The sequence below is a fragment of the Bos javanicus genome, chromosome 5 (genome assembly GCF_032452875.1).
Source record: "Bos javanicus breed banteng chromosome 5, ARS-OSU_banteng_1.0, whole genome shotgun sequence".
Classification (NCBI taxonomy): Eukaryota; Metazoa; Chordata; class Mammalia; order Artiodactyla; family Bovidae; genus Bos; species Bos javanicus.
In genome coordinates, this window is record NC_083872.1 from 19,989,512 (window position 1) to 20,000,000 (window position 10,489).

The 10,489-nt window shown below is 35.3% G+C and overlaps 1 protein-coding gene across 6 annotated transcripts in view; it reads right to left on the minus strand.

The window, feature by feature from the left end:
- Nucleotides 1-1,305: 1,305 nt before the first annotated feature.
- Nucleotides 1,306-10,489, minus strand: part of ATP2B1 (ATPase plasma membrane Ca2+ transporting 1) — a 133,388-nt gene continuing 124,204 nt past the window's right edge. For all 6 annotated transcript variants that reach the window (XM_061415718.1, XM_061415715.1, XM_061415720.1 and 3 more), the window contains one exon: nucleotides 1,306-4,578. In XM_061415718.1, coding sequence (XP_061271702.1) covers nucleotides 4,267-4,578 — 312 coding nt within the window. In that variant the 3' untranslated portion in view covers nucleotides 1,306-4,266. The remainder of the gene's footprint in view (nucleotides 4,579-10,489) is intronic.

Consider the following 10,489-nt stretch of genomic DNA (forward strand, 5'->3'; position numbering starts at 1 on the left):
CTTACAAATTACAGAAGGATATTTCCTTTTGCACTGATGTACTGCTGAGAAGTACAGAAACACAACCAAGACTCCTCTTCCAGCATGGAACATTCTTTATGGTATTTTTATAATGCCTATTCTAACAGAAAAAAAAATTTCAAGGATCTTTCTAAGATTGCTTTTAGGTAGGTAGTATCATTACACTAATAAAATTTTTTGGTCTACAAGTGAATATGACACTAAGGAGATCAGGCCTGAGATTTCTTTGGAAGGACTGATGCTAAAGCTGAAACTCCAGTACTTTGGCCACCTCATACAAAGAACTGACTCATTGGAAAAGACTCTGATGCTGGGAGGGATTGAGGGCAGGAGGAGAAGGGGACGACAGAGGATGAGATGGCTGGATGGCATCACTGACTCGATGGACGTGAGTCTGAGTGAACTCCAGGAGTTGGTGATGGACAGGGAGGCCTGGCGTGCTGTGATTCATGGGGTCGCAAAGAGTTGGACACGACTGAGTGACTGAACTGAACTGAACTGGAAAAGGTAAAAGTCAATGTGGGATCTGGACATTAGGGTCCTAGAGTGGCAGAGGTTAAAAGAAAGAAAGCAGCTGTGGTATGAAAGGAGCTCCCTAAAGACACAGGCAAGAAAAAAAGAGTCGATAAACAAAAACTTATAGAAACTTTCCTTAGTGAATTTTACAAAGGGATTTCATTCAAAATTCAATCCTTATACTTAGTACACTTACAGAATTGAACTTGACAAAGTGGAAAAATCTCTCCTCATAAATATGGTAATCATATACTCATTAGTTGAATAATATTTACTAATGGAAAAGTATAGTATTTGTAACCATTCAAAGTTTTCTCAGTAGTTCAAAGTTGCTAATTTATGTTAAAAATTTATTATAAAAATACCAGCAGAGGGCAGATTGACTAATTTTGTTACCATAAACTTCAGATAATTGCTATTGACAAGTTTGGATTAGTTAATGAAAAAATCAGGTCTTACAGTTAATGTGAAAATATAATCTTTTCTAAAACCAAAACGTTACTTTCCCCTGGACTGGAGAAATTAACTCTTGAGCTACAAAGATTGAAGACGGTGGGCATGAGAGAATGGACAACATACCCACGTTCATTCTAGGGGCAAGATCATGCATATTAGGCCACTGATTCACTGTAACAGAACCATAACATTTCAAGTACATTACAGAATTCTCATTAATTATAGATTTTTAAAATTTCAAGTAGAAAAAAGTAATTTCAAAATATGATGTTCAGATTAACTTAAATATTCAAAAAGTTCAGTCAGTCCCCATTCAGAAACAGATAAACAGTATATTTATTAAATGAGTTAAGACAAATAAACTTTACAAATAGACAAATAATAAAAGGCTCAGTGGCTAAAATAGATGGTAAGCATCATTGAAAGAAATCAACACCATCACGGTATCTCAGTTGGCTTACACGTGTAAAAAGAAATTTTCAAAGAGCAGTTTCACAGAAATGAAGCCAGTTTTTTTTTTCTTATAAACAAATTGCCATTTCTTGGTTCAAAACTGACATCTGTTATGAAAATTACCATATCACATATTTATAAGATGACAAGGAGTAACTCATCTTCAAAGTGCAAGTAAGTCTATTTACAACCACAAAAAAGGCAATGATGAGGAGAAAAAGATTTTTAAAAAATATACAAAGATTAAAAACATTTGGGATGCAAAATTAAACAATTTTTTGGTTAGAGGATAAAAGAGAAAAAGTGATTGAATTACAGATGCTGATTTCAGCTATACATACTATATAATGGGATCCAAGATCTTTAACAGCTTGCTTGCATTTTTTCCTACTTACATAATGCTCTGGAAATTTCTGGTAGAAATTACAGTGTCTCAAAGAGAGAAATACACACTAAGCATGTCTTGCTACTACTTCATGGATGTCATAAGACCCGTTTATGGATTAGAGTTGGTGTAAAAAGCCATTGCCTTAAGTTGAAAAATGAATACTGTAAAAGCTCAATACAAACCCTCCAAAGCACATGCACTTCTATATCTTTTGGTAATTACATTCATATTTAAGCATAATCAAAATAAAAAAGAAAGCTGAAAACACTTCCCTTTTCTCTATTCCCTATGCCTCGTAGGCTCTCCAGTTGACAGGATAAATTTTTAGAGCTGAAAAGGGTTCTTTGAGATAGTCTAGTCCACCACCCTGTTGTAGGGGAGATGATTTTCCCAAGGTCATGCAGCACATTAATAGCAAAACCCAGACTAGAAACCAGGTCTTGATTCCTAGCCTAGTATGCTTTCCAGCATATCATGCTACCTCTTTTTACAGTATGATTCACTCTAAATACCTGATGAGTAATGTACAATTACAAATGCTGACAGAGCCAACGTGTTTCTAAGTCTTGCAGAGGATAACTGCAAAGGATTGATGGAGAGAAAAAGATTCTCCCCGACCCACCAAAAATATCAAGCACCATCAACTAAATGTTTCTTTGCTGGGTCAGCATTTTCAGATGTTGTAGTAGTCCTTGTAAACTTTATGTCAGCCTGAGGATTATATATCTGGTGAAATCTGGGCCCTAACACAGTGCCAGTTCCTAAATGGTAAAGACGGAGGCCAAAGAGGGGAGAAGGCAGACCAAAGAAATAAAGACTTGAAAAATCCAACTGGCTTAGAGACAGGCATTCCAGCATACGGTTAAGTAATACATCTAAATATATATTTTTAGGGCCTTTCCCATCTTTTCACATTATCATTTTAACTAATTTGTTATTTGGCCACTTAAGAATGAAAACAAATGTATCCGAGACAATGGCGGTTGTTATTTTTTTTTTTTTAAACTGAGACTATTTTAGGCAAACTAAATAAACTCTATGAAGAACATGTCAAACTGCAATGATTTTCTTAATCTGCTTCTAGTAGACTGCCACCAAGGAATTAAAGAGGGTACCTCATGGGGCTGTTACCATCTTGAAATTTATTCCAATTGCAGTTAAAGAGAACAGACCGATGCACCACATAGGCAGAATTGAGTAAAGAAGCTGAAAGTTCTTTTTAAAAAAAATTGCTGTGTATTTATTTAATAAAAGGGCATATTTATGTTTACAAACAAGTTTCAAAAACAAAAGGAAAACATGTATGCTTCTACTTATTAACCTTTTTCAAAATGCCAACAGCCCTCATGCTGTATGAAGGTTTCTAAGGATTTATTAGAAAAAAATAAAATCAATACAGTTCACTCACAGTTCACCAAGACATCACTGAACTAACATGTTCAGACAAAAACAAAAAGGACTAAAATTCTCTTGTAGTTTGATAGTTTGATTTAATTTGATTTGCCTGAAATAACAAAAGCATTTCAAGCATCTTTCATTATGTCGTTGATATCCTGCATTAAACAATCTACTAAATTCTGAACAAAGGTTATTAGCAAGTTTTCAAAAATTTTAAAAATTAAACAGTTGTTTCAAAACCATTAAGTAGTAAATGTATTTAAGAAACTAATTAAGACAGATGCCATAACTTCATTAGAACACCACTGCTCATGTTTTTTTTTTGTTTTGTTTTTTTGTTGTTGTTTTTTTTTAAACAAAGCATTAGTGTTATCTATTTGGCTATTAGTATTAGCAATTTATCTACAGTATTTAACAAGGTAAATTGTAGGCAAAAATTTAGTACAGTTTCAATAGAAACACCCCCCCTCCTTTTTTTTCCTGAAAATACAGCAGTATTTGAAGGACTAATTTTATCTCTGCATCAGTTATAAGGAAGCGTCCCATCTATGAACAGGAACAAAAAAAGTATCTACAAACCTTGTAAACAGATCTGCATCATTTATAAACATAAATAATCCAAATTATTAACAGCCAACAGCAGAAATTAAAGCATCAATTCAATGATCCAGGGCTCTTTGCTTGCTTGCCCAGCTTTATTCCTCCCTCTCTCCCATCAAGGATTGAGATCAACTAAAACTTTGCTAATATACTGTTCAGGACCATTCTTAGGTTCTACTGATGATCCACAGGTCGACTTATGCTGAGTTACTGTTTATCTGTCAGTTCATTTCTCCCACCCCCCAAAAAGCACCCTCAGTCTGGCAGAAAGCTTTGCTTTTTTTTTTAAAAAAATAAATCTACATTCGTACAAGTATGTCTTCTGTTGAAGTCCAGAGACAAGAATACTATCTTGTCCGTCACAATATGTGAAAAGACCCAGTTTCAATTTGTTTCTTTACAATGCAGCTAGTGTGTTAACGTTCAGCTTACAATCAGAGTGATGTTTCCAAACTATGTAGTGGGCTTCCTGGGGATGAAGAGGTAGCAGACTTGTTCATTTCTATTGTAAGGTAAATCCCGCTGTCAACAGCATTGTTATTTTTGTTGGGAGAGGGTGGAGGACTGGAGTTACGTTTTGTAGGAGCATCATCTTCAGCATCAGTGTCATCAATAAGGGGAATATGAGGCTCTGAATCTTCTATCCTAAACTCAGGATGTGTCATAAAGTTGTGAATTGAACTTCTTGATTCCGGTTTTTCTAACCCTTCATATAAAGAACTACGAAATGCATTCACCACTCGAATCTGTAAATATCAGAAAACACAGAAACATATCAGTACGCTGTTACCTTAATTTAAAAATGGTTCATTTATGAGTCTGAATCCACAAACAGCTAGGGATGAGTGAATCATATTTGCATGTAATGCAGTGGAACTTGCAATACACTGTAAAAAAAATGAATATTTTAGTAGGACACTACAGAACAACAAAACCACATACTCTAAGAATTAAGGGGAATAGAATTCAAAGTAATGCTAAGAATATCTCATTGTCACTGGCTAAGAATTTAATAGCCATTTTATAGGATATTTTTCCCTAAGAAAACAAAACCAAAGAGAAAACAAACATAAAATTAACCATACACAAGCGTTAGCTGATTTTTTAAATAAAAGAAATATAATTTTTAAAAACAATTCAAATAAGTTAAACGAAGTCAAGCACAGAGGGTTACTACTCATCATGCTAGGAATTAGGGAGTCACCGACTATGAAAAAGCCAAGCAAATATAAGCTGAATGCCACAATGAACTCACATCTACCCCACTACACCCTTAATTTAAAAAAAAAAAAACAAAACCCAAATAAATATCTATGAAATGCCATTAAACAGCTATAAATATTTGAGTATATGCCATTTGTCTATAAAGTGTTAGTGTTTTTCTCTATAATAATAAAACTTAGATAACTTTATGTACTACACTCCACTAGAAAGAACAGATTTAAAATAAAACAAAAAACTTTCTGAGATTCTTCTATGAAAAATTTCCCAAGGAGAAGAAAAAGTGTTCAAGCATTTTCACCCTTAAACACACAGACCAACAATTCATCTTCCTTCTCAGAATTCTGCTAAATGGAAGAAAAGAGGTCAATGAGTAATCAACTCAAATACATTACTAAACACACAGACTCGGGGTCTCATTAATTCAGTATCATAAAGACTTAAAAAAAAAACCCCAAATAACTGGATTATTATTATTTATTATGTCAGTTATCCAGATATAACTGACACTGACATTTCAGGAAAAAAGATGATTAAAGTCCTAAGTCACCAAAATCACTTCATAAAACAATGGTATTCAAAAAATAAATTTATTCACGGAGATATTTCAATTTATTTTGTAAAAATGTAACAATTTATGCCCACTTTTTTACTGCATATATTTAAGGCATACAAGACTATTTGATACACATCTACAGCATGAAACAGTCACTGTCTCTGTGTGTTGAGAACACCTGAGGTTGGACTCTCCTAGACAATTTCAAGTAGACAGTAGTGTTGTTACCTACAGTCACCATGCTATACATCAGACTTCCGGAACTCATTCATCTTGCATAACTGAAACTCTCCACTCCCTGAACAGCATCTTGCAATTGCCCCTCCCCCTGGTAATCCCCATTCTACTCTACTCATATGCGTTTGACTCTTCCAGATCCCCACTTCTGAGACTTTAACCAAAGGAACTGAAATCAAGATTTTGGAGCGATTCCTGCACTCCCGTGTTTGCTGCTGTCAGTGGCCAGTATGCACAGAGGATACAAACTGGAGGACCAGCTAGCCTATCTGGTGGGTGATGAGCTGCTTAACGTGACTCTGAAGTTGCTGCTTATTGGACTTGTTTGCTGGTATTGCTAATAGAGCTCGAGAAGCAGTTGAGGTCTCTCTTTTGTTCTGACCAGTCTGGGTAGAGGAGAGTAGTGAAGAATCACGGGGAAAATGAATCAATTTTTGAAACATGTTAAATTTGTTAAACAACCAAAGTGAAAATATTAAGAGTTCAGAAGAAAGTTATGGGTGTAAGTTACAGATCTGGGAGTTTAGCAAAGCTCCAGGGGGGGTAGAGTGTAAAAAGTAACAAGCAGGTGAGGGCAGCAAGTGTATTTGTACATACAATCACACACACCTGTGACAGCTGAAATCGGATTCCTTTCCACTGAAGTTTTTCAATTTTTTCCCCCTCTCTGACAAAATTTATTATGTTATCCTAGAATATCGAAGCTTGAAAGGATATTTGAGATAGTTTATTTCAACCACTTTACAAATAATACAACCGAGCAACTGAAGACAGGTGGCTGCCTTGCCAGGTCACTCCAAATTAGTGCAGAAAGCCTCAGAGCTAAGGTTTCTGGACTCCCAACTCCAGGTTCTTTCAAGTCAATGAAAGAATACACGGACATTAACTTTATAACTAACTTTACTAGAATAAGGTACTTCCTAAGATTAGGGTCAGCACAGTACACGGGAAGCTTAGAAATGCTCCAAAGCAATATAATTTTCAAGTAACAGTTCTCATATTAGGCACACAAAATAACACCTAGATTAACTAGGGGTCACTGAAACAAATTTAGTTCACTTTCTGCTCGTTACATAAGAAAGCATCTGACCTAAGGCATGCCACTGAGCTAGTTACATTTGCTCTCATCTCTATAACTTTCTATAGGTAAAATGCTCACAGAACAGTAGTAATTCTGAGTGATGAAAAAGCACAATTGCGTGCATTATACTGTAGGTAGATAGAAAATTATTTTAATACCACAAAGAAATCAGTTTAAGCAGAAACTGATTACCTATTTTTGACAATCCAACCCCTACTGTTTATTTAATCCAGTCTTTAAATGTTATTCTTTTAATAGAAATTAAGACCTACTATGTACAACACTATTTAAGGAAAATTCAACAATTCCTATGTCAAGAAAAAATTTTAAAGAATAAATTATTGAGAGAAAAAAATACGAGGCATGAGGCACAGATGGCAAATAATACATTGAAATGATTATTATAATAATAAAGTAATTTTAGGAAACTGAAAGTGATTACCAAGGTAAGCACTACATTAAATCTAGCAAAGTAAGATCATGTACCATGCTAAACCACCCATTTTCTTAAATATAATCCTAACTTTTGATAGGAGAAAAGAATATTACTGACCAAAACATGGTACACAGGAGACAGTTCTGTTTTACCTTCTACAACAGACTTTTCCTGAAATCTGTCATCATCCATTTACTATACGCACTATAAATTAAAGAATTTCAATGGTAAAGTAAAAGGTACTTTGCAAGGAAAGAAAATTCTAGGTTGCTTTTCAAAGTTGTGTCTTTGTACATCAAATTTTCTCAAAGTGAGACCTGGTAATAGCTAATGTTTTAATTATCTGGAATAGGGGCTGGAAAATATTTTCTGTCAAGTGCCAGATAGTACCTACTGCATAGCACAGAGGGCTATATTCAATATCTTGTAATAATCTATAATGGAAAATAATTTGAAAAAGAATGGATATATACGTCTAACAATCACTCTGCTATACCACTGAAACTAATGCAACATTGTAAATTAACTATACTCCAATTTAAAAAAGAGGTTATAAAAAAGAGTCAAAGTTTGACACAGATATTCCTAAGATTATTCTCTACTAGGGCAGGAACCCAGTGATAAAATTAAACCTCCCATTAAATGAATTAACACCATTATCCTGGCTACCTGTGCCCAGCAACTCAGAGGTTTCATACAGAGTTGTGCATCAGAAAAGAGTCTGCAGCAGGTGTGGGTGTGTAAGACTTAAAACAGAGCTTGTGATTGATTTGATATTTAATATTAAGCCTGGGACCCAATTATACAGAGAAATACAGTTAATATGATACCACACCTAGTGAAAAAGTCAACTATTTAAAATTTTGCTGAAATAAAAATCAACAGAATTTATACTACCTACTAGATAAAACTTGTCAAAAGTTTAACTTAAAGCTAATCAAGAGGAAACAATTAAATTCAGAATGTAGGACACTTTATAAAACAATCTGCCTGGATTTTTAAAAAAGAAAATCAATGTTATGAAAAATAAAGGTAGAGAAAATGGATCCAGGTTAAAGGAGAGAAGAGTCATAACATACACTATTGAATGTCCTTTCTTGGATCCAGGATCAAAAAAGCTGTAATATATGACATTTTGGGGGCAAATGAAGAAATCTAAATATGGACTGTGTATTAGATAAAATGGTATATACTATTATAAAGATAAAGCAGACATCATAAAACATTAAGAAGTGGTAAATCCAGGCAAAGGGATTTTGTATGGATTAACCTTTCAACTTGTCTATCAGTTTGCAATTTTTCAGTTTTGAGGGGAGGGAATGTATCAGGATTAAGTCTCAGTTTGGCTCCTCCTTGTGGATATAAATAGAAGTTTACTTTGCATTCCAGCCTCATCAACTCCTTCATTTCATTACTCTTTTAGTTTTAAACTACATCAGCTGGGATCTGCTTTCCTCAACCAACAAATTCTATCAAAGGGTCAGCGTGCGAGTCATTTCCTTAGGTAATTTTCCCTGACATCTCAGGGAAGGGCAAAGACTCTGTTGTAACAGTTTCATCACCATGTCGAAATTCCTATCTCATCTGCTTCTCTCCCTAGAGGACAAAGTCGGGAGGTTCCAGAGCATGTGGTAGGCCTTGCAGTGTTTATGAAATACAACAAAGTGAACACCTAGAGCAGGAGGTGAAGGCCTGAGTGGTAACATGCCCTCGAAAGCTAGGAGTCATGTGGATCCAGATGAGGGAGGGATGCAAGCGACATCAGCCGTCCCAGGCCTAAGGCCAGGCCTAAGGCTGCCTATTCCACGTCATTCAAGCAGGTGGCACCACGGTAACTTCTAAGAGGAAGATTCCTATCTGTCCATACATATAAATGTAACATCCTAAAGTCAGTCACCCTAAAGATATAACATGCCTAAAGTTACACGGTCAGTTTGTCTTTTCAGCACCTGGGTGCTCTTTCTTCTACATCATGCTGCCTCTGCTTATTGGCTATGGACACGTCATTCAAACTCTTGAGTCAGCTTTCACACCTGTCAAATGGGGATGGTTCCTATTCTGCCTGCTGTGCAACACTGTCAAAAATAACAAATGAAAATTACTTAAGCAAACAGTGAACAGGCAGACTCTTGAGTGAACAGTCTTTTTTTTTTTTAAACAGCATTGTTTTCTCCCTTAATTTATCCTCTTCCCAGTTTCCCAATGGACGTGAGCTTGAGCCAACTCTGGAAGATGTTGATGGACAGGGAAGCCTGGTGTGCTGCAGTCTGTAGGGTTGCAAAGAGTTGGACACAAGGGAGCGACTGAACAACAACGTTTCCCAAGATTCCTCTTTAGTCTCTCACTGGCTAAAGATCAAATGGAAAAGATAAGTCACTGCCCAAATCAGGTATCTCGACTGAGTGGGAGGGTACGGATGAGGGGTGGGTGTGTTTATATCTTTAATGTTTCCAATATACTGAGAATCCACCATGGAATCAACAAGCTAATTCAGAGTAAGGATGATAAAGGTTATAAGACTTCTAGAGAGTTTACTAAAATGCAACAATCTGTTATATTTCTTTACACTAATAACTACGTGAAAGGGAAATTAAGAAAACAAATCTCATTTACAATTGCATTAAAAATAATAAAGTATCTAGGAATAAATTTAACCAAGGAAGTGAAAGACCTGTATACTGAAAACTACAAGACATTAATAAAAGAAACTGAAGATGACACAAATAAATGAAAAGATACTCCATATTCATAGGCTGGAAGGATTAATAGTGTTAAATGTGCATGCTACCCAAAGCAATACAGATTCAATGTAATCCCTAGCAAAATTCCAATGGCATTTTTCACAGAAATAGAACAAACAATCCTAAAATTTGTATGGAATCACAAAAGACCCTGAATAGCCAAGGCAATCTTGAGAAATAAAAACAAAGCCAGAGGCATCACACTCCCTGATTTCAACTGCATTACAAAGATACAGTAATTAAAACAGTATGATATTGGCATGAGTTTGTATACAAATGGAGATACAGATCAGTGGACAAGAACAGAGACCCCAGAAATAAACCCATGCATAGGCGATCAATTAATCTACAACAAAGGAATCAAGAATATACAATGGGGAAAGTC